General features: G+C 40.3%; 1 protein-coding gene across 4 annotated transcripts in view; it reads right to left on the bottom strand.

Annotated features, from left to right (window-relative positions):
* Positions 1-25,489, bottom strand: part of FAR1 (fatty acyl-CoA reductase 1) — a 103,906-nt gene that overhangs the window by 44,264 nt on the left and 34,153 nt on the right. For all 4 annotated transcript variants that reach the window (XM_050955085.1, XM_050955086.1, XM_050955087.1 and 1 more), the window contains 3 exons: positions 16,832-17,026; positions 8,178-8,353; positions 5,071-5,250 (listed from right to left, as the gene is read on the bottom strand). In XM_050955085.1, coding sequence (XP_050811042.1) covers positions 5,071-5,250; positions 8,178-8,353; positions 16,832-17,020 — 545 coding nt within the window. In that variant the 5' untranslated portion in view covers positions 17,021-17,026. Of the gene's footprint in view, positions 1-5,070; positions 5,251-8,177; positions 8,354-16,831; positions 17,027-25,489 lie in introns of those variants that run through there.

Here is a 25,489-nt window from a genome sequence, read left to right as displayed (position 1 = left end):
TGACCTTGGCACAAAGAGCGGGAATGTGCTAATAAAGTTTGCGGATGACACAAAGCTGGGGGTATTGCTAACACGGAGAAGGACAGGGATACTATTCAGGAAGATCTGAACCACCTTGTAAACTGGAGTAATAGAAATAGGATGAAATACAATAGTGAAAAGTGCAAGGTCATGCACTTAGGAATTAATAATAAGAATTTTAGGTATACGTTGGGGGCGCATCAGTTGGAAGCGACAGAGGAGGAGAAGGACCTTGGGGTATTGGTTGATAGCAGGATGACTATGAGTCGCCAATGTGATACGGTTGTTAAAAAAGCAAATGCGATTTTGGGATGCATCAGGCGGGGTATTTCCAGCAAGGATAAGGAGGTGTTAGTACCGTTATATAAGGCGTTGGTGAGACCCCATCTGGAATACTGTGTGCAGTTCTGGTGTCCCATGTTCAAGAAGGATGAATTCAAACTGGAACAGGTTCAGAGACGGGCTACTAGGATGATCCGAGGAATGGAAAAACTGCCTTATGAAAGGAGACTCAAAGAGCTTGGCTTGTTTAGCCTGGCCAAAAGAAAGCTGCGGGGGGATATGCTTGCTCTATATAAATATATCAGGGGGGTTAACGTTAGGGAGGGAGAGGAATTATTTAAGTTTAGTACTAATGTAGGCACGAGGACGAATGGGTATAAACTGGATATTAGGAAGTTTAGACTTGAAATTAGACGAAGGTTTCTAACCATTAGGGGAGTGAAGTTCTGGAACAGCCTTCCGAGGGAAGTAGTAGGGGCAAAAGACTTTTCTGGCTTTAAGACAAAGCTTGATAAGTATATGGAGGGGATGTTATGATAGGATCGTTAATTTGGGCAATTGATCTTGGATTACCACCAGATAGGTCTGCTCTATGGTCTGCGGGGAGATGTTGGATGGGATGGGAACAGAGTTACTGCAGAGAATTCCTTCTTGGGTGTTGGCTGGTGAGTCTTGCCCACATGCTCAGGGTTTAGCTGATCGCCATATTTGGGGTCGGGAAGGAATTTTCCTCCAAGGCGGATTGGCAGGGGCCCTGGAGGTTTTTCGCCTTCTCCTGTAGCGTGGGGCACGGGTCGCTTGCTGGTGGATTCTCTGCAGCTTGAGGTCTTCAAACCAATTTTGAGGATTTCAATAACTCAGTCCTGGGTTAGGGGTTGTTATAAAATTGGATGGGTGGGGTTCTGTGGCCTGCCTTGTGCAGGAGGTCAGACTAGATGATCATATTGGTCCCTTCTGACCTATGAGTCTATAAGTGTGCTGTTAACTAAGTATCTTGTTCTGGGTGCCAAACAAAGAAAGGGATATATTATTCTCTAACGTACCCATCTATAGTTCCAGTTGATGCATGTGCTATAAAGCCAAAATGATAATCTAATCCATTTGATGTGAGTATTCCAGATATTTTCCAGAAGAGTCACACATCAAAAAAGGCCAGAGATTGTGTGACACTTGTGCTGGCTTAGTATCATCAAGCTGTTAGGTTCCAACCAAACTAGGGGTTGTGGCAGCTGGTGGAATTTAACATACACGGCAGTGAAGCATGGAACTATTTTTTTTTTGTGGTGGTATGTTCCTAAATTTATCTTGAAAAATAACGGATTCTCCTTCCTTTCAAGCCACGCAATGCTTAGACTTCTTATGCTTTGAATAAGCAATTTCTACTGTATTTCACACAAAACGTGTTCATATTTACATAGTCCCAACATCTAACACATCAAGAGGTTGCTGAGTTACTTCCACATTTCAATAGCTATCACAAGGAGAGGTACTTATCTCTAAGCTTCTGAGTATCAGCCTCAGGAACAATAATGTTATTAGCACTTCCAGTTCTTCCTGCTTATTACCCATACTTCTTGCATTTGTATATAGGCATCTAAGATGTCAACTAACTGTAATTTCAGGTGTCGACTATCACCAGTTCAGCAGTATGACTTTCTTTACAAGGTCAGTAGCAAACATTGTACTGCTTAATTTTTCCTTTTTGATTTGTGCTTTTAAAAATATTACAACAAATTGGCAGCAATAATTTCAAATTAAAAATTAAATGTTTATTTTTAATACCATTTTTTCCACCATGCTTGTACAGCATCTCTCATCTGAGCATTTCAAAGCATTCTACAAAAGGCCAAGCATCATAATACCTACCTCACCGATGTAATATCATGACTAGTTTACAGCTGGGGAAACTGAGGCATTGAAAGGCTTACATACATCGTCATGGTCACACAAAGCAGCAGCAGAACCAGAAATATTTAATCTCTCTCAATATCCCTCTCATATTCTGATGCTGCCTTGTTTTCACTTTAGATGCATATATTTATTCATGAAACCTAAGCACTAGCTTTGAAATATCTAGACTTCTGGAAACAGGTTCAAATTCTGGGAAATTCAGTTCAGGTCTTAATTCTTTAAGATAGATAATGGAGTATCATTAAAATGTGTTCTATAGAGGACTTTTTCATGGTTACTTAACACTGAGGTCTTACCTATTCTACCTAGGCACTGAAGACCTGTGTTTGGGTCTTAAGAAAGATTTATACAACGTCTTGACAACTGTTGTTAATACTAATTATGCAGCCACTTCTGATGCCACAACATATGTTGCTTTACACAAGACCCTTATCAGTTATTTAAAAAAAGTATTTCCCTACTCAACCAGTTTTTAGTTTTGCCAAGTTTTTCACACATTAAATTAGTTACATGCTAGATTCCTACCAGCCCAACACCTTCTTCCCTGAATAGGCAGTTATAAAACTTAAAAAAGTAATTCTACACTTCCATGTAGAAGCTCCCAAATAGTCAACTTCTATAAACTGATGTGAGGATTAAGCTCATTTCAAGACTCTGATTTTACAGAGGAAGTTAGTGCAAAGAGAGTATAGTGATCATTTAGATATATTTGGTTTTTTCTAGTTGGTAAAGCTAAATTTCTAACTTCATAACTCAATTATCCATATCCTGTCTATCCTTATGTTATTGGGTTAATACATAGTACTTTTATCTGTAGCTTCAGATTAGCCCAATAATGCATGCAATCAACTTACTTCAAAAAGGATTCACAATCTTTCATTACCCAGGCTTCCAGTTACTTGGACAAAATCCAGCAAAGCTGCAGTGGAAAGCAGTGTCTTATTTCTGCATTTAAGTGCAAGCTTGTCTGAACTCTGATCCAATGGCCTTTCAATCAAGTGCTAAACAGACTATCCAACCCCTAACTTTGTCTATGAAGTATTCACAGTACAGTTAATCCATGCCTTCAGATTCATAAAATAAAAATTTGAGAATTTCTACAAGTGTTTCTTGATGCTCCAAAATAAGAAAAATGGCAAATGCATTCTTATGAAAAAAAAGTTTTCCTATACTACATTTATTATTTCTATTACTTCTGCCATAACAGACAGCCTTTTTGAAAGGCTCATATTCTACCCACCATCATCCGCCACTTTACGTTTAAGAGATCAAGTTGAGATCCAATTAATTAGACTCTAATAAAAAAAATAAATTTGGACAGTTACCTTAAAGAGAAAAATTACCACAAAAATTGATAGAGGAGTCAAGGGCAGTTACAATACTTGAAATTACTTTGAGGAAAGATAACAACTTGAAATCTTTTTGGACCTACATTTATTGTTGAAGTAAACAGTGAAAATGTTCAAGAAAAACAAACTCATCTTCAATATTTGTTACAGTAATCTGAGGTTACATACTGCAAAAATTACACCTTTGTGAAATTTATTACACTGATGTCCCCTTAACTACTATCCATGGGTATTCTTTATTCTCTTTACTAGAATCAGATTCTCTTTTCTTCCTTACTGAAATCCAGGCTACTAAACCTTACATTTTATTCCAACTCACTCAAGTTTTTTGTCTATCCTCTGCAGCAGCTTCAGAAAATTAACCCACTAGAACCTAGGTCTAGTTACAGTTGGCTAAATGAAATCTTTTGTGCACCTTACAGATGGGCAGCTAGTTTCGGCTTGTTTACTGCTTTTTCCACTTGATGCTAGGACTCAAACTTTACTGTATTTGCCACAACTATACCACACATCTGAGCCAGAGGGAGTTTACCCTTCATATAGTTTTGTTTTATTCATTGAAGTTTGTTGGGCAGAAAGTATGCTGTATTTTCACAAATTGGAAGGGGGCTCTGTCTGCTCTCGAGATATCCCCTCAGAGTAGTCAGAAAAACAGCAAGGGATTAATGAAGAACAAGTTTAGTTTTGGCTATTTTTGACATCAAGAGGTTCTAATACAAAGAGCAAGAGGTTACCCTTCCTTTGCAGTCTCCATCTCAGTCCCTGTTGCAGTCACACTTGCCCATCACTACAACCATTCACGGTCAGGCAGACTGCAAAAAAAGTTTGCCTCTACAGACTATTTTTATTGTAATGCAGTGTTCTGAATCCAGGTTCAATTCTTGAGTCCAAATTTGATTTTTTTTAAAACTACTCTTATTTCAAATACAACCCCCTCCCCCAATGATCTTCAATTTCTTTCAACGAGATGATGCCTTAGTGAATTGGAAACTGAAGTTTAAAACCATGCAACTTTAAAATACTTTAGGAAAACAAAGATTTGTTTGGTTTGAACTTTAAGTTTTGCTATATTTTATGTTTACATGCTACAGCATAGACATTTAACTTTATACTGAATTGCTAAATAATAGACACTATCTTTTTATTAGGATTGCTTGAGGGGGTTTTATAGGGTTGCTAGTGCTTTAGGTGGTTTTAACTTTTGGCATCTAATTGTATGTTTAGTTTGATATATTCAATATTTATCATTTGGCTTTGAGGAGGTAGTATTCTGTATGGAAAAACAGACATTTATCTCAATTCTTGAGTAAGTGATCTAAAATAAGTCACGACCTTCCTATACCTTAGTTTCCTCATCTGTAAAATGGAGATAATTGCCTCACCCATGTTATAGTTTTTTTATATTATGCTTTTCAAAGCCTTTTATCAATGTGTAATAGTACTGGAGAAGAGAACAGCAAGTGGGTGTGGATTAGTCAGGAAAAAACCATAAAGATTCAAAACATACTCCAAAGAACCTATCAGTTTCTTGGGGTCAACAGGGGGTGGATATATGATTTCTTCAATGTGCTTTCGATTGCAATAAGCATATGCTGTTGAAACATGCATGAACACCTCCAAATTCTTCATTTGCTGGGCCAAGATGATGAGCTGTTGTGTGGCAATCACATTTAACTGAACAGCATCTCTGTTAAAGAAAATAGACAAATGAAGATGAGTAAGAGTAATCATGTCAGAGAATCATAAATTGAGGTGAAAAGTCTCATGTGGTCATCTATTCACATCCCCCTACCAACGCAGACATAACATTTTCCCACATCTTGTCCAGTTGATTTTTAGGTGTCCCTAGAAATGGCTTGCACCACTTTCCTTGTAAGACTGTTCCAGTCTCAGAACCCATAATATGGAAGTTTCTAAGTACTCAGACTAGTTTTCACTAATTTCATGCCACTGTTTTTAGTTCCATCTTTGTGTACCATCTAAAAAAAATTCCTCTGCTTACATGGCATACACTCTAGTCAAGTTATGAAACTTCTTTATTTTCCTAAAATAAAATTCTCAACTAAAAACAAGGGAGTGAAAAATGTTTACATGCAATCTATAATGCTAAGCTCTCTTGCTTTCTTCACCTCTGACCCTCACACAAGGTGTCTAACCAGGTATCAATAAATATTCATATATAAACCTGCAGAGCCATCCACATCAGGCAGTTAACACCTCAAGCTAGGCAAGATCTGCCCTGGTCAATACTTCAGTGGGAGGTCTCCAAAGACTTCATGTTGGCAAGTCAATAGGTGAAACTCTCCCTTCTGAGTCAGTGCTCAGGTAATAACCAGATATGTGGGGGAGGGTTGGGGGAAGGATGGGCATTATGTTAGTCATGGGGTCTTGTATAGAGGAAGGCAACCAAAGATACCACAGTATTGATTGCTTCTAATTAAAATTTCCATGGCACTTTCCGAAAGGCTAGGGATGAATGCAAAATTTAATTTAGCTAGTATCTGGGCTGTGACTTTCTGGACACACAAATTTCACCTATAAAATTTCACATAAGTAAGGTATTCTTTCCATTTCTATTATATTACTATGGGCTGTTGCCTTCCTCCCCTGACTGGCATTTCAGTAATACTGGTGGACTATTTATAAGGTTGTCAAAATTTTGTTGGGATAAAGTGTTATATTAATATTGAATATAAGTTTGAGGGTTTTTTGGTTTTTTTTGCTTTAACATAAGTAGAGTTACATAGAGATCACAGTTTTTCAGTAATCTCATATCAATTTTTCAAACAATCCCCACTCCATTGCAGCAAAAGCACAATCATTTTACAAAATAATAATAAATAATAATAGGAGATATACCTATCTCCTAGAACTGGAAGGGACCTTAATAGGTCATCGAGTCCAGTCCCCTGCCTTCACTAGCAGGACCAAGTTAAGTGTTATCTAAACAAGTGTTAGATTTTTTCATAACCTATTTTGGCTTCAATCTTCAGCACTTTCAAAAGACCAAAAGAATTGACCCATGAAAAATTCCCTGCATTTCTAACTTAGGAAATGGAAAAAGTTCTGAAACAAAGTCCAAACATGTTCTGTGCTTGCTTTTTAGTTCAGAAGATGAATATTTTGAGTTTGAGTCAACTCTCTGGGTGCAGGAGAGAGATGAGGCAGAGACTCAACAGCAGGGAATTAAGTTCTGACCAAGGGCTTCCTAGGGGGACTTGTCAGCGAAGACTGCCCAAGAGAAATATCAGTTCAGCACACTTCCAGTAGCCCTTCCCAGCCAGCTCCGTCCACTTGTGCTCTGCTTCAGGAGATTCCAGATCTGCCAGCAGAGTGGAAATTACAGGAGGCTTGAGGCACCATGTCCCCAATCCAGAAGGATTTTTCACCACTAAAGGCCTCTGTAAACCTAGCTCTTTAGCTTAATTCTTATGCTAGTGACACAAGGGAACTGCCTAATTAAAAGAATTTGTGAGAAGGAAGTATAAAAAGGGGGTTTGCTAATTTTCATCATGTAGCAGTCCCAGAGGGCCATGATCAGTATTTGCAGGGACTCAGAAACGAGGGGTTCCTAACCCTGCCTTTCACTCTAATATGGCCAAGTTTCTTTCCCTCCTCCTTCCTGAAGAGAGATTTCTCATATAGCAATAAATGTCAAAAATGTATCGTAACATTTCAATACTAAAAAAATTTCTACTAAAAATGGATATACCAAAGCTTACTTTATCTCTTTTGCTTTTGTTAGTCCTTTTCTTCTACAAGAGTCTTTTCTTTAAGTTTTCAGTAGTTTTCCCCTCAATCTCTTTAGAAATCTTCCTAGTAGTTTTCACCTCACTCTTCTCCTTTTTATTTTTCTTATTTCTCCCCACACTTCCTCTAATGTGTATTGCTATCCCTCTGCCATTACTTTCTCCTTCCACCTCACCACATATCGTCTCTTCCCCTGCCCCCACCCTTAGCATATATTTGATTCTCTGACCCCACTGTCAGATGAAGCAGCAAGAGCTAGAATTTTATCCCCATACCCTCAGAACGAGAACATTTTTGTTCTCAGTACACCCTTACCTTCCAAAAAGGCTGACCATGAAATTACATATACCTGTGCACTCTTTCCATGAGCTGGTTCATGAAATGGGTAGTTGTTCAGCTCAACTGCTGAGCCAGATGAATCTTGCTCTAGCCCATCCACATCCATTTATTATCCACCAGCTAGACATATATCAGGAGCCATCACAGCAGGAGCTCACAAGACACATGAAGGTGCCAAGACCAGTACAAGCAGCAACATAACTTAACTTTCTGTACACCTTGTGCCTGTACCAAGCCTGGGGCCTGGCACAATCTTCATATTGGTCTTTCCTCAATGATGGACCTTTATACTTATCCTTTAAATCCTAAGGGTTAAAATCTTCTTGGGGACTTTCTTTATACAGAGGAAAAAAATTAAATTGACTCTATATGCAGTGAAATTCAGGAAGAACCAAGGGTTGTTTGTTTGTTTATAAGATTTTGCAGATAAATGTTATTTTCAAGCTGGTGTCCCCTTGAGGAATACACTAATATAATTAAATTACATTAGTTTTTTTTTATATATATATCAAGCTTTATACTCACCTCAGTGTTTCATTGAATCTGACTGTAGCAGCACAATGGAATACAATATTAATGCAGTCTGTGAGCTTTTCTTTGTCCTGCTCACTAAGGTCCAGTTCAGACTGCGTAAGTTCACTAGGAACTGCTATTATTTTCTCTTTAAATTCAGGCTGTTCATCTCTTAACCTGTCAAAGAGCTGTCAAAAAAAAAATCAGGACTAAAAATAAAAATTCACACAAAGATTTCAGAAATGAGCTTTTTTTTTTATGTAGCAGGAAAAGGGGCAATTAACTAAAAATATTTTCTGCCTATAACATGGAGTTTTACTTCCCTCAAACATAATGGATACTAAAAATATGATTGTAAAATTTCATATCACATATCAGTACAAGTTGGGATGGGCAAGTTATTCAACTGGCAAAGCAGCCAGTGAATTTTGCAGGTCATTCCAAGTTAATGATAAAGCTGAACATGCATGACGCTTTTATTTTTTTTAAACTTTATTTATTGGAACTACTTCTCCTGTCCTTAAAGCTAAACTCCTTAAGCTCCCACAAGTCCAAATGCTCAGGGCTCCAACAGAGCCATAGAAAGCATTCAAAAATTAACTAAAGTAGCTATAGTCAACTTACAGTCTATCATCTCTGGCCCATTCAGAGCTAAAAAGCAAAACATCTTCCCCTATATAATACTGCAGTCTAGAAGCAAGAGGACTCCAGATATCAGTCTTTAATCCCATGACATTTAGGTCTAGAAGATGTGTTGATGATCCAAGAATGAACACACCCCATGGGCTTAAGCCAGGTGTCATTCTGGGGAAAATTTCACAATTGACAAAGAATGAATAAAAACCCCACTTCTCTTGCAGGTAGTTGCAAAAGAGACGGGAGGATTTAAGATTGCTCAATGGGTTGGAATGTCAGAGTAAATCCCAGGAACAACAATTTAGTAGGCAGATGAAAAATGAGGTGTCATAAACTGATAGTTAAGGGTTAATGTCTCTTTTACCTGTAAAGGGTTAACAAACAGGGAACCAAACACCTGACCAGGGGACCAATCAGGAGACAAGATACTTTCAAATCTCGGTGGAGGGAAGCCTTTGTTTGTGTTTTTGGGTTTGGCTTCGTTCTCTCTGGGTCCTGGAAGGGACTAGATGGGCAACCAGTTTTCTTGCCAATCTCCCTGCTACAGTCTTTTATAGTGAGTATTTTAGTAAGAAAGGTGGTTATAGTCTTTTGATTGTTTCTGTATTTGCAAATGTGTAGTTTGCTGGAAGTATTTTAAATTGTATTTCTGTTGGAGGCGGCTTTTTCTGCAGTTTCTCTAAGCTGACAGACCCTGTAACTTTTACCATCTAAAGTACAGAGACACCTTTTACTTTTTTCTTTCTTTTAATAAAAAGTTTTACTTTTAAGACCTGTCTGATTTTTCCCCCTTGTTGAGGCTCAAGGGAATTGAGTCTGTACTTAACAGGGAGGGAGGGAGGGAAGGGGGAATCCCTTTGTTTTAGATTCACGGAGCTTGAATCTGTTTTGCCTCTGGGTGAGGGAGAAAGGGGGGGGGAGGGACATTCCTCCCTGTTTTAAGATTCAAGGAGTTTGAATCATGGTAATCTTCCAGGGTAACCCAGGGAGGGAAATCCTAGGAAAGGCAACGGTGAGGAAAGGGGTTTACTTTCCTTGTGTTAAGATCCAGGCGGTCTGGGTCTTGGGGGTCCCCAGGGAAGGTTTTGGGGGGACCAGAGTGTATCAGGCACTGGAATTCCTGATTGGTGGCAGCTTATCAGATCTAAGCTGGTAATTAAGCTTAGAGGAATTCATGCTGGTACCCCAACTTTTGGACTCTAAGGTTCAGATTGGGGAAATATACCATGACATGAGGCTGTTAGAGAGGTACAATAAATGTGTTAATCACATCTGTATTTTAATTGCATGGATTATCACCATATATTTGGTGTATTACATACAAATACAAAATCCTTGTCTTTTTCCCCTCCATTAGATGCCCAGAAAATTTACAGGGGTAACAAACTAACAGCAATGGAAGTTCCACATGCTATGGTTTTAATGTATCGGTATAACAGAACCTTAGCGTTTATGTCAATATCCCAGTCAGACAGGAAGTTCAGTTTAGATTAACATCAGTTTGAACAGAACACCATATCAAAATGTTTTAATCCAACATCACATTAACAAAAATGAAAGAAGCCTCCAGTTAGGTAGCAGCTACTACTACTGAAAGTGTTGTTTAAAGACTGAGCTTTCAAGGTTGTGCTTTCCATGAAAAGGGGGTATAACTTTGCTAAGACACCTAATTTTGCCAAACAAGTAATGGTGAAGTCTATGCTTTTCAAATACTACTTTTTGAACATATAAAGTGCTACTGGAAATCAGAGTTAAAGATGTCAGATCATGTGAAGAATCTCTCTAGACTAGTGGCGAGAACCATGCGGCCCATTGGGGGTAATCTGATTGCAGGCCGTGAGGTATTTTGCAAATGTTGACTGTCCACAGGCATGGCCCGCCCCTGATCCCAGTGGTTGCAGTTCGCCGTTCCCGGCCAATGGAAGCTGTGGGAAGCAGCAAGCCACAGGGACCAATGCAGATGGTCAACGCCAGCAAAATGTCTCGCAGCCTGCAACCAGATTACCCTGATTGTCTGCAGGTTGCTCACGACTGCTCTAGACATAGCTTTGTGCTGAGTTCTCTTCACATTTATACAGACACATCAGAAGTTATTTGGTCAACCTGAGACTTCTTCGAGCTTAAAACACAACTGCTATTCTGGTCTATACCACTATACAGGTCAGTGCATGGTGGTAGAGTAAAGCTGAAAAGAATAAAAAAGGAAAGACTCCTTAGTTTCTATAACCAAATGGCAACTGAAGCAGTAAATGAAATCCAATGAAGTGGCTAAGCATCTGACTAGGATTTAAATGTTCCTGAACTCTTGATTCCTGTATCCCCAGAAGGAATTGAGAACAACAGCCATGCTTCTGGATTTAACAGAGGTTCTTTGTTCCTCAAAGTTACTTCAATTGGAGTAGGAGAGAAGTTGGCTGAATGCCAATATAGTTACACAGAAGGCATGAACTGATAGTAAATCAGTTTTCTTTAATCAGTTAAAATGGGGAGGAACTGGCTGAGAATTTGAAAGTGGAAGGCAGCTTAGGTGAAAGTTTTCATGAAATGGTAGAGCTCATGATTCTAAGGAATGGTAGGAGAGAAAACAGCACAATAAAAACCAATGGATTTCAAAAAGGCAGAAGTTAGCAAACTCAGGAAGTTGGTAGGTAAGATCCCATGGGAAGCAAGTCTAAGGGGGAAAACAGTTTAAGAGAGTGGGCAGTTTTTCAAAGAGACTTTAAGGGCACAAGAGCAAACTACCCCACTGAGTAGGAAAGATAGAAAGTTCGGCTTACCCAGATCTTCAATTTTCTGAAACTCAAAAGAGTCCCACAAAAAGTGGAAAATAGATCAAATTACAAAGGATGAATGTTAAAACACCACAAGTATGTAGGACAAGATTAGAAAGACCAAGGCACAAAATGAGATTAAACTAGCTAGAGACATAAAGGCTAACGAGAAAACATTCTACAAATACATTAGAAGCAAGAAGATGACAAAGGACAAGGTAGGCCCATTACTCAATTGGGGCGGGGGAAAGGGGTGAGGGACAAACAACAACAGAAAATGTGGAAATGGCAGAAGTACTAAATGATTTCTGTTTCAGTTTTCACCAAAAAGGTTAGCAGTGATTGGACATCTAACATAGTGAATGTCAGTGAAAATGAGGTAGGATCAAAGACTAAAATAGGGAAACAGGTTAAAAATTACTTGGACAAGTTAGATGTCTTCATGTCACAAGGGCCTGATAAAATACATCCTAGAATATTCAAGGAGCTGACTGAGGAGATACCTGAGCCATTAGTGATTATCTCTGGAAGATGGAGAGAATCCAGAGGACTTCAAAAAAGGCAAATATAGCGCCAGTCTAAAGACATAAGGTCTGTAATTCCCCAGGTTGTCCAGTCAGCTTAACTTCAGTACCAGGAGCAAATAATTAAGCAATCAATTTGCAAATATTTAGAAGATAATGAGGTGATAAGCAATAGTCAGCATGCATGGTCAAGAACAAATTGTCTCAAACCAACCTAACAACTTTCTTTGACAGGGTAACAAGCCTTGTGGATAGAGGGGAAGGAGTAGATGTGGCATATCTTGACTTTAGTAAGGCTTTTGATGCTGTCTTGCATGACCTTCTCATAAACAAACTAGGAAACACAACCTAGATGGAACTACTGTAAGTTGGCTGCATAACTGTTTGGAAAACTGTTCCCAGAGAGTAGTTATCAGTGGTATATCCAGTGGGGTCCTGCAGGGATCAGTTCTGGGTCCGGTTCTGTTCAAAATCTTCATCAATGATTTAGATAATGGCATAGAGAGTACATTTATAAAGTTTGCAGATGATACCAAGCTGGAAGGGGTTGCAAGTGCTTTGGAGGACAGAATTAAAATTCAAAATGATCTGGACAAATTGGAGAAGTAGTCTAAGTATACAGGATGAAATTCAATAAGGACAAATTCAAAATATTCCACTTAAAAGAAAAATCAATTGCACACATACAAAATGGGAAATGACTGCCTGCAAAGGAGTACTGCAGAAAAGGGATCTGGGGTCATAGTGGATCGCAATCTAAATATGAGACAACAGTGTAACACTTGCAAATAAAGCAAACATTCTGGGATGTATTAGAAGGCGTGTTGTAAGCAAGACACGATAAGTAATTCTTCCTCTATACTCGGTGCTGATTAGGCCTCAACTGAAGTATTTTATCCAGTTCTAGGCACCATATCCCAGGAAAGATGTGGACAAATTGGAGAAAGTCCAGAGAAGAGCAACAAAAATGATTAAAGGTCTAGAAAACACAACTTATGAGGGAAGATTGAAAAAACTGGGTCTGTTTAGTCTGGAGAAGAGAAGATTGACCGCAGATATGATAAGAGTTTTCAAGTACGTAAAAGGCTGTTACAAGGAAGAAGGGAAAAAATTTTCTCCATAACCTGAGGATAGGACAAGAAGCAAGGGCAGTTTAGGTTGGACATTACGAAAAACTTCCTGTCAGGGTGGTTAAGCACTGGAACAAATTGCCTAGGGAGCTTGTGGAATATGCATCATTGGAGATTTTTAAGAGCAGATTAGACAAAACACCCATCAAGAATGGTCTACAATCTAGATAATACACCTCAACTTCAACATAACTCTGTCCTGGGGAGCCAAAAAAAATCTTACCGCATTATAGGTGAAACCGCATTATATTGAACTTGATTTGATCCACCGGAGTGCACAGCCCCCCCTCGCTCTCCCACCCAAGCGCTGCTTTACTGCGTTATATCCAAATTAGTGTTATATTGGGTGGCGTTATAATGGGGTAGAGGTGTAGTTAGTCCTGCTATGAGTGTAGGGGACTGGATTAAGATGACCTCTTGAGGTGCCTTCCAGTCCCATGATTCTTCCCATAACCCCTCCAACTGTATTGGGGCAGGGAGAGGCTGGAAGCCACTAGTCATAGAATCATAGAAATACAGACTATCAGGGTTGGAAGGGACCTCAGGAGGTCATCTAGTCCAATCACCTGCTCAAAGCAGGACCAATCCCAACTAAAACAGCAAAGTGTGTCCCGGAAGCCCTCTTAAGAAGGGTCCTTCAGTCATTCCTCCCAGCTGCCACTACTCTCTCTAGACAGGAAATTCTTTAACAAAAAATAGTTCATAAACAAGGGAGCCAATGCTGTTTAGCTGCAAGTACCTTGCAGCCTTCCAGAATGCAGAAGTTGACAGCCAAAACACAAACCTCTGGGATCCAGCAAACTCAAAACACCTGTTAAGATAATGCCTGATACACGACAGCCCCACAGAGTCTTAACTCAGGTCCTTCCAATTGCTTCCCTAGGGAGTCCCTCAGGAAGATTACAGTTAGAACTGTGTGAATAACTGATTTGTCAGTTTGCTGGCAGTTCTGGAAGATTGAAAGTTGTTCAATTCAATCTGAACTGAACTTAAGGTTCAGTGAATTGAAAAAAGTTAAAAAACATTTCATTTCAAGCTTGTTGTTATTGGTTGTGTCTTGATATAACCTTTATCACAGCAGTTAGGGCACTCACCTGGGATGTGGGGAACCCAGGTTCAAATCTCCACTCTGGAGCAAGGATTTGAACACAGGACTCCCTGATCCTACCTGAACATCCTAACCACCAGGTTATATGGTATTCTGGGGTGGGTGTCCCAGTCTCTCCTGTTGAAGCTATTTTACTTTGTATAAATACATAGATATACATTCATTGAGACTTTATGCAGTCACCTGGGAGGTAGGAGAGGACACGCCCAAATTCTTATTTCTGCTTCTATTAATATTTAGTTGTGCTGTGTTTCAGCATCTCTCAAGTTTTGTTTTGACCACAACAATGTAAACTAGACATAAGTTAATGAAATGTTTTATTTAACCCGAAATCTTTTATTTATTTATTTATTTTGAAGGGGGGAGGGAGAGAAGAGATTCAGACAAAATAAATTTGCCCAACTAATTAGAGTACTACATGTATTCCCAAGATATGGACATCAGCAGGGAGGAGGAGGAGCAACGCTGGGGAAATTTAAGTTCTTAAAATCCACTGATCCTTGCTCTGAGGAGTTCCTCAGAGCAATTTACCTTAGCTCTCAAAATGTGACTCATTGTCCCGGATGATGTATACCATTTACTGTTAGCAGTCCCTAGAACAGTGGTGTAACAGAAGACAGGAAGGCTTCATGGGAGTGTTTGAACAGAAGTACAAATGTGGAGTTGTGCTGGACACAGAGGAGATGCCAGGTGATATTACGATGAGGTCAGATACTACTATATTGCCAGTTATTGCTACGTCCAAGCCTCCTGAGGTGCAAGTGAGAACTCTGCCAGCCAACCAGGGTTGATTTGATTTAAATCACTAGTCAGGGAGACTATTTAATCATGGATTTCTACATAAAAGTGCATTCCTGTTGGTTGTTATAACCTTAATACATGTTCTTCACAACTTGGAGATCGATGAGATAAAAGACTCAAACTGGGTCTGCTTACAGCCTGCTGCCATTATAGGTTTTCCTTTCTAGTGAGAGAATAGTATGGTAGAACTCAAATCAATGAAGGCTACACCCAGAAAGATCAAGACTTCTGAAATATGTTGCTCAAATGGTTTCATTTTTGTTTCTACCGCCTGTCCCTCCCTTCTCACATATATCTCCAGACTTCTCCTTGCCCAGATCTATTCCAGATCCAACAATCTATTCACTGAACTTTTTGAAACTTTGCACTTTTAAACAGCATCTCCAGCATTATTTACTTTCATTAGCCCAAAGCACCAGGTACCTAGGGTAGCAAAATATTAACAGTTACTTTGTCAAAGAGAAATCACTGAAATTCCAAAATTGAAAAAAGAGGTTTCATAGTAGGCTCACACTGTAATGTAGATTACTAACCAACCAAAATTCATGGGAAATGGGGGGTGCTAGACCTCCACAACTCTATTATAAAAAAATCTACTGAGAATATTTTGAAATATGGGCATAGCTTATTTTGGTAAGTTTAAAGAAATAAGCTATGTTGATAAGCACCTCCTCTATACAGTATAACTTCATGCACACTAAGGGGTTGCACCAATTTGACCATATTTCTAAACTACAATAGTTAAGTGGTACAGAAACTGTAGACAAGGGTAATTTAATTTCACTGTAAACCACACATTTAATTTTACATCTTCTCCAATATTTTCACACCGTCTTCCAGCTAATTCACCTTGGGGAAGCTCTAATAATAATAATAATAATAAATACTACCTAGCTCTTAGAGTGCTTTCTATCAGTAGACTCAAAGCACTCTAAAAAGAAGGGATTTTTCTCCCTATTTTAAAGATAGGGAAACTAAGGCACACAGAGCTGAAGTAACTTGTTCCAGGGCATACAGCAGGCCAGATGCTGAATTGGGACTAGAACACACGTCTCCTGAGTCAGTGGTCAATGCTCTATCCATAAGGGAAAACACTATCTCCCTACAGGTGACTACACATTTTATTAGCAGACTGTAAAACACAAGTCATTTACATGATAACCATTTGACATTTCAACACTGCTTTGTACTCTAACATACAAGATAGCTGCATTAAAAACAAGACCTTTTAACAAAGCTGAAAGTGGGCAAGACACTCCACTTGAAATGTACATCCTCTTATCCTCACTGTAAAACTTATCACTGGGCTTTTCATTTGAATGCAAAGCACAAAAAAAGTCATCAGCAGAACTTTAAAAAACCAAAGCATATAATATGGTATATGACATTCAAAGAATGTGTATCTGTCCGCAAGTTTAAATGGCAGAAAACAAGCTTCATTATGCTCATCTGCTGTATGTGTCCCTCTGTCTCCAGGAGGGAGATGTCTATTTTCCTTTAAATTTGTTACAAGTCAATGCAATCCTGATATTTAGTTATCAATACCACAGCAGTCAGTTATCTGGAAGTTTGTACAGCAAAAAACCTGTTCCAACATGTTGACGGTTGCTCACTATTTCAGAAGTTTCTTTATAATGGGGAAAAACGGTTTGTATCACTTCTTTAGTCAGTTAACACAAAGCTTCCAGAGACATACCTTACAGCTGATCATTTCTTCCATTCGTTCTTGAGGCATCTGTCCTGCTTTATGTCTCACCAATATATAAACTGCTTTCACTTTAGGGCAGGACCTTAGTAGCTTTTCCAGAAGCACCTTTCCCATGAAGCCAGTAGCTCCTGTGAGGAGGACATTCTTTCCTTCATAGTATTCAGGGATGGATACCATTATGACCTTAAAGTTTAATAAGAATATATTAGAAAAATCTCACTTTATGCAGGCCTATAGATCTGCACCTCCTTCATTATAATGCAAAGATATGAACGTTCAGTCCTGTGGTTGAAAGTAGAAGCTCACGGACCACATTCTTTATCTATCGGTATCCCCTTCCTTCTTACACAAGTAGGTATTAAGTTTAGGCAAATGCCATAGGTTTTCGAAGCAATTCACAGAATACCTTTTACATCTTTTACACGATCTGGATCCATGCTACTTGCACAATTCAAGATTTCTCCCTCTGCCCCATCCCAATTTCTCCCTTAGTTTTTGGTTATTCAGAACTGGCTCTAAGTATTTAGCCAACAATATTTTCTTTTTTCATTGAGTGAAATAAGCCACCTGCTTTGCAGAGCTAGATAGATGGAGTTTTAAAGAGACTGTACAATATAAACAAAAAGTGTATATACCCACTTTAAGTAACCACTTATAGGACCAATAAAAACTGGGTGGCTGCTACAGAAAGTTTAAGGTAAGTTTGTTGTCTGTAGTGTGCGTGTTTGTGGTATCCTTGCTGCTGGACTGGTCACGTGCTCTGTTTGGGGAACTGTGTGCTGAACCTAGCAGCCTGCCAGGCAAGGCTGAGAGCTTCTTAATGAGGTTTTGATACCCAAGTCCTTTACCATCCATCAATCCTTAACCAGGGGGCGGGGCTACTCAAGAAGCCCGCTCCTAAGCGGCCAGAGGAGCTAGTGAACAGGAGCGGCTAACAGGGGAGTTCTGCAAGGGAGTTCTCAAGCTGAAGGAGGAGCACTTACATGACCCTTCAAGTAAGTTTGTCTGGGGGGGGGGGGGGGCAGCTAGATATACTTAACATTCTTTAAACTTAAAGCCAAAACCACCCCCTGACAAAAACTAAACATCAAAGCAATGAGCTACAGGAGTAAAAAGAGAATGCAGGTAGAAGTCCAGCAACAGAGTGGGGGCTATTCAGTTTATTGCACTGAATAAAGCATGTATGATATGGGCAGGTAGTGTATGTGTGCATTTGGTGCATGGAGCTCCTGGCCCTAAGAGACTGTGTACGGGCTCTGGAGATCAGAGTGGCTGAACTGGAGGAGCTAAAATAGACAGAGAAGTATATATATGAGACTTTCCAGGACACCGTAGAATGGTCCTACCTCCAGTCTGACAGCCATTGTGCTGTTGAGGAGGGGAAGGAGAACATCCAACTGGAGCAGAAAAATAATTCCATAGTTCGGACCCTCCTTCCAGATGATGTCGTGGTATCCTCTCGCATTGAGGATAACTTTCCAGGGAAGGGAACTCCAGTTATTATGAAGATACAGGTAATAGTTATGGGGGATTTGATCATTAGAAACATAGATAGCGGGGTTTGTGATGATCAGGAGAACTATACGGTTCCTTGCCTGTCTGGTGCAAGGACTGCAGATCTTGAGACATCTAGATAGATTTGTGTGTAGTGCTGGTAAGAAACTGGTGGTTGTGGTACACGTAGGTACCAATGACATACAGAAGGATAGGAGAGAGGACCTGGAGGCCAAATTTAGGCTGCTAGGTAAGAGATTGAAGTCCAGGACCTCCAAGGTAGCATTCTCTGAAATGTTTCCAGTTCCAAACGCAGGGCCAGTTAGACAGACAACTGCAGGGTCTAAAGGTGTAGATGAGACAATAGTGTAGGGAGGAGCTTAGATGTATTAGGAACTGGGGAAACTTCTGGGAAAGGGGGAACCTATACAGGAGGGATGGGCGCTACCTAAGCCTAAATGGAACCAGACTGCTGGCACTTAAAATTAAAAAGGTCATAGAACAGTTTTTAAACTAAGGGCTGGGGGAAAGCCAACAGGTGCAGAGGAGCATGTTGTTCAGACAGAGACATTCCTTAGGGGAAGATCTATTAATGGAGATTCTCTGTGTCCCAATAAGGAGGAGAGGATGGAAGATTATAAAATACAGGTAGGATCTGATGAGAAACAGTTGAATGGGGGGTGGGGGGGAAGGCCCATTCAATTACATCATGTAACAGCAGACAGCTAAAAAGCGACAAGTTTTTAAAGTGCTTATATACAAATGCTAGAAGATAATAATAAGATGGGTGAACTAGAGTGCCTTGTATTAAATGAGGATATTGATATAATTGGCATCACAGAAATTTGGTGGAAAGAGAATAATCAATGGGACACAGTAATACCAGAGTACAAAATATATCGGAAGGACAGAACCAGTTGTGCTGGTGGGAGAGTGGCACTATGTGTGGAAAAAAAAAGTATAAAAACAAATTAAGTAAAAATCTTAAATGAACCAAAACGGTACCATAGACTCTCTATGTATAATAATTCCATGCTCTAATAATAAGATTACAGCAGATAAGATATATTACAGATCACCTCACCAGGATGAGGACAGTGACTGTTTCAACTATCCCCATATTGACTGGGTACCTCAGGACAGGATGCAAAGATGAAGTTTGACACCTTAAATGACTGCTTCTTGGAGCAGCTAGCCCTAGAACCCACAAGAGGAAAGGCAATTCTTGATTTAGTCCTAAGTGGAGAGCAAGATCTGGTCCAAGAAGTGACTATAGCTAGAACATTGGGTAAGAGTGACCATAACATAATTTACTTTAACATCCCTGTGGCAGAGAAAATGCTACAGTGCTAGGCTTCTGGAGTATTTAATTTCAGAAAGAGGGACTACACAAAAATGAGGAAGTTAGTTAAACCAAAATTAAAAGGTACAGTGTCAAAAGTGAAATCTCTGCAAGCTGCATGGCAACTTTTTAAAGACACCATAATTGGGGCTCAACTTAAATGTATACCTCAAATTAAAAAACATAGTCAGAACCAAAAAAGTGACACCATGGCTAAACAACAAAGTAAAAGCAGCAGTGAGACACAAAAAGGCGTCCTTTAAAAAGTGGAAGTTAAAATCCTAACGAGAAAAATAGAAAGGAGCATAAACTCTGGCAAATGAAGTGTAAAAATAGAATTAGGAAGGCTAAAAAGAATTTAAGGAATAACTAGCCAAAGACGAAGAAAGTAGTAATAAAAAAAAATTGCTAAGCACATCCAAAGCAAGAAGCCTGCTAAACAACCAGTGGGGCCACTGGACGATCAAGACGCTAAGGAGCACTCAAGTACGATAAGGCCATTGCAGAGAAACTAAATTAATTCTTTGTATCTGTCTTCACATCTCAGGGGGATTCCCAAACCTGAGCCATTCTTTTCACACGACAAATCTGAGGAACTGTCCAAGACTGAGGTGAGATTAGAGGTGGTTATGGAACAAATCTAAACAATCAGAAGACACCAGGACCAGATGGTATTCACCCAAGAGTTCTGAAGGAACTCAAATGTGAAATTGCAGAACTACTAACTGTTGTTTGTAACCTATCATTTACATCAGTTTCTGTACCAAATGACTGGAAGATAGCTAAGGTGATGCCATTTTTTAAAAAGGGATCCAGAGCTCATCCCAGCAATTACAGGTTGGTAAGCCTGACTTTAGTACCAGGCAAACTAGTTGAAACTATTAGTAAAGAACAAAATCGTCAAACACAGATGAACATAATTTGTTGGGAAATCATGCCTCACCAATCTACTAGAATTCTTTGAGGGAGTCAACAAGCATGTGGACAAGGGGGATCCAGTAAGTATACTGTACTTGGACTTTCAGAAAGCCTTTGACAAGGTTCCTCATCAAAGGCTCTCAAGCAAAGTAAGTGGTCATGGGATAAGAGGGAAGGTCCTCTCATGGATTGGTAACTGGTTCAAAGATCAGAGGGGCAGCCATGTTTGTCACTTTTTACAGATCCAGACTGAGAGTCCTGTGGTACCTTATAGACTAACAGAAGTATTGGAGCACAAGCTTTCATGGATGAAAACCCACGTTGTCAGACGCACCATGCAAGGCACTGCATTTAGCCATGTGGAGTGGAAATCCATCAACCCATGCATCTGACGAAGTGGGTATTCACCCACAAAAGCTTATGCTCCAATACTTTTGTTAGTCTATAAGGTGCCACAGGACTCTTTGTCACTGGTTAAAAGATAGGGAACAAAGGGTAGAAATAAATGATCAGTTTTCAGAATGCACGGAGATAAATAGTGATGTCTCCCAAAGGTTTTTACTGGGACCTGGCCTATTCAACATATTCAGAAACGATCTGGAAAAAGGGGTAAATAGTGAGGTGGCAAAATTTGCAGGTGAAACAAAACTACAAGATAATTAAGTCAAAAGCTGACTACAACAGGATCTTGCAAAACTGGATGACTGGGCAATGAAATAGCAGATTAAAGTCAATGCTGATAAATGCAAAGTAATGCACATTGGAAAACACAATCCCAACTATAAACATCAAATGATGAAGTCTAAATTAGCTGTTACCACTCAAGAAAGATCTTGGGAATCATTGTGGACAGTTCTCTGAAAACATTCACTCAATGTGCAGCAGCGGTCAAAAAAACAAACAATGTTGGGAATCATTAAAAAAGGGCTAGATAATAAGACAGAAAATATATTGCTTCTATATAAATCCATGGTATGCCCACATCTTGAATACTGCATGCAGCTGTGGTTGTCCCATCCCCAGAAAAGATATATTGGAATTGGAAAAGGTTCAGAAAAGGGCAATAAAAATGACTGGGGGTATAGAATGGCTTCCATATCAGGAGAGGTTAATAAGACTGGGACTTTTCAGCTTGGAACTGAGACTAAGGGGGTATCTGATAGAGGTCTATAAAATCATGATTGGTGTTATTTACTCCTTCTCATAACACAAGAACTAGGGGTCACTCAATGAAATTAATAGGCAGCAGGTTTAAAACAAACAAAAAGTAATATTTCTTCACACAACACAGTGTCAACCTTTGGAACTCTTTGCCAGAGGATGTTGTGAAGGCCAAGACTATAACACACTTCCAAAAAGAACTAGATAAATTCAGGGAGGATAGGTCCATTAATGGTTATTAGCCAGGATGGGAGGGATGGTGTCCCTAGATTCTGTTTGCCAGAAGCTGCGAATAGGCGACAGGGGATGTATCACTTGATGATTACCTGTTTGTTAATTCCCTCTGAGGCACCTGGAATTGACCACTGTCGGAAGACAGGATATTGGGCTAGATGGGTCTTTGGTCTGACCCAGTACGGCTGTTCTTGTGTTCAGATCATTAATACACGATCACATGTAGATACTTGAAAAATGTTCAGTGAAAACAGGACCCAGGTATGCCAACTGCTGGCTCTAAAAGATTCATACTAAGAATTTCTGCTACAAATTAAAGGCTCATCAGTTGGAAGAAAAACAGAGGAAGAAAGAGACCTGGGTACACTGCTCAGTCACTGGCTGAATTCAGACCACTGACGTGATGCGGCTGCAAAAAAAGGCAAAAGTGATCCTGGGATGCATCAGGTGAGGTATTTCCAGTAGAGATAGACAAATATTAATGCCATTGTACAAGGAACTGGGTAAGACCTTGAATATTGTGTACAATTCTGGGCCACCCATGTTCAGGAAAGGTTAACTCAAATTAGAATAGCTGAAGAGAAGCGCTACTAGGATGATTATGGGGATGGATAGCTTATCTTATGAGGAGAGAGGAAGAGCTCAGCTTGTTTAGCTTAGCAAAAAAAGCAGCTGAAAGGGGATATGATTACTTTCCATCAATACATGTGGGCGAAGTGTGAACAACAAGAAGGGTGAATAGCTATTAAAGCTAAAGGACCATGCAGGCACAAGAAGAAATGGATATAAATTGGCCATGAAGAAATTCAGGCTGGAAATTAGAAGAAGGTTCTAACCATCAAACAAGAGTGAGGTTCTGGAACAAGCCCCCTCCCCTAGTTGTTTGCCTACACAACTCCTCACTTTTTAAGAGCTGGACAAACTGATGAATTTAACTGTATGATGGGGTTGCTTGTGATGGTAAGGACAGGCTCAACAGCCCTAGAGGTCCCTCCTGGTTTATAACTTATTTTCCTAAAGCTCATGCTTCAGGGCTTCAGACAGTTACCTGCAGTAGTCAGGAAAGGATCCCCTCAATGCACGCAAGAATAAGTTTTAGGGGGAGGTCACCCTGGTCTTCTTCCCTCTGAAGCATCAGAGGCCAGGAAATCAGACAGTGGATAGGGTAGCCTCAGACACTGGTGCACTTTGGTCTCTTTTATTCTCTGTCTTGGTATATAATAGTATAGTGTTCAGTGGGCAGTAAGACTGTGGTCTAATTTCAGCTGTTGGCATTAGTGTGTGCATGCTGGTGGCCTGTGATAAAGGTGGTCACACTAGATGATTTCGTGGTCCCTTCTGACCTTCAATGACTATGACAGTATACCTCCCTGTTGCAGCAAAGTCCCTTATACCAAAAAGCACAAAGAGGGCAGGGAATGTTAGGCTATGTCTACACTGAGCACCTTACAATGGTGCAGCTGTGCTGCTACAGCTGTGCCCTTATATGGTGCACAGTGTAGCGTCTGTCCCCGGAGAGAACTCTCCTGGAGACAAAATGTAGCCACCCTGAACAAGGGGCAGTAGCTTCGTCAGTGGGAGAGTGGTTCCACCAACAAAGCACAGTCATAGATTATTAGAGTTGGAAGAGACCTCAGGAGATCATCTAGGCCAACCCCCTGCTCAAAGCAGGACCAATCCCCAAATGGCCCCCTCAAGGATTGAACTCACAACCATGGGTTTAGTAGGCCAATGCTCAAACCCTCCCTGTGCCGAGTCGTCATTTATTCACTCTAATTTAAGGTTTCGCGTGCCAGTAATACATTTTAATCTTTTTAGAAGGTCTCTTTCTATAAGTCTATAATGGGTTGGCAACCTCTGGCACGTGGCCCGCCAGGGTAAACACCCTGCCGGGCCGGGCTGGTTTGTTTATCTGCCGCATCAGCAGGTTCAGGGGATTGCGGCTCCCACTGGCCGTGGTTCACCGCTCCAGGCCAAAGGGGGCAGCAGGAAGCCACAGCCAACACATCCCTTGGCCTGCACCACTTCCCGCTGCCCCCAGTGGCCTGGAGCAGCAAACCACGGCCAGTGGGAGCCGCAATCCACCGAACCTGCCGATGCGGCAGGCAAACAAATCACCCGGCCCACCAGAGTGCCTACCCTGGCGAGCTGCGTGCCAGAGGTTGCCAACCCCTGGTCTATAATATATACCGGTCACTAAACTATTGTTGTATGTAAAGTAAATAAGGTTTGTAAAACGTTTAAGAAGCTTCACTCAGAATTAAAATGCAGAGCCCCCCAGGCTGGTGGCCAGGAGCCGGGCAGTGCAAGGGCCACTGCCGCCTTCAGCACAGGTGCCATGGATTGCCTACTCCTTGCCACTGTCTGTCAGAGGCGCTCAGGGTGATGGGTGCCACAAACAGCCCGAGATACACAAAGGGGCCAGGCCCCCGCCAATTTCCTGGGGGGGGGTTCTTAGGCGGAGGCTGTACTGGCAGGGCCGCGGTCACCCCAGCTCCCCCGTAAGGCGCTGGCGCTGCCTGCAGTGGGGCCAGCCGATGTCCCTGGGGCGGCGGGCTCAGGCCGCACCTGCAGCAGCCAAATCAGTGCTTTCTGTAGTCAAAACTTTTGTCGTTCGGGGTGTGTTTTTTTCAAAACTCTGAGTGACAAAAGTTTTAACAACGAAAGTGCAGTGTAGATATGGCCTTAAATAAGTACCTGAAAAAACAAGAATTAGTACTTACACCTCAAAGATAATGTAGTAATTTCTTACAATAATATCACTTGTGTATTGGAACATGCATACAAGCCAAAGATTTGGAAAATTCAGAAAAATTGCACTAAAGAATTCCCCAAGAAAAAAACAAAACCTGGGACCTGCTGTGAAAGGTAAAGTGTTACTCCAAACTGCATAGTACTCACAGGATAGCACGGAAGTGCTTTGCTTCGGTTTTCAGAGATACATGAACCTTTTCAACGATCAACTAAAATTCTTGTTCCTACCTACATACCCACTATCACAATATTTCTCAGACTTTGTTTACAACAGTTGTAGTCCAATCTTGAACTTGTTGGGAGTCAATAGGTGTCCCACTCATTTGGCAAACATTTGGTTGAATCCTTTAATATATTTCAGGAAGACAACAGAATTACAGCTTCACATAACTGAAACACCTCCCCACCCCAACCCCTCACACACAAAAATTGAGGACTTGAAAATAGTGTTGGGTGAATTTTGGCCAAAAAACTGTTTTGGCCAAAAAGCAGATTGACTGACAGAAACATTGTGAACGTGTATCTAATTTTGCCAAGTTGTTTCATCTGCAAAAGCTAAGCATAAAAATAAATAAGTTTGGTTTTGACAAACTCTACTGAAAATTTTCTAATTTTTTTATTCAATATTTACTTCAGGTTTATTAAAAACAGAAAATTGTTTTAAAAAGCTCAAATTTAAACAAGTTCATTTGACTCAAAACTAAATTTTGATTTTTCAGAAGGGCCAGCAAAATAAAATAAAA

Source organism: Gopherus flavomarginatus, chromosome 5, assembly GCF_025201925.1.
Source record: "Gopherus flavomarginatus isolate rGopFla2 chromosome 5, rGopFla2.mat.asm, whole genome shotgun sequence".
Taxonomy (NCBI): domain Eukaryota; kingdom Metazoa; phylum Chordata; order Testudines; family Testudinidae; genus Gopherus; species Gopherus flavomarginatus.
Note: the sequence above shows the minus strand (reverse complement) of the source record. Positions and strands in the feature narration are given on the sequence as shown.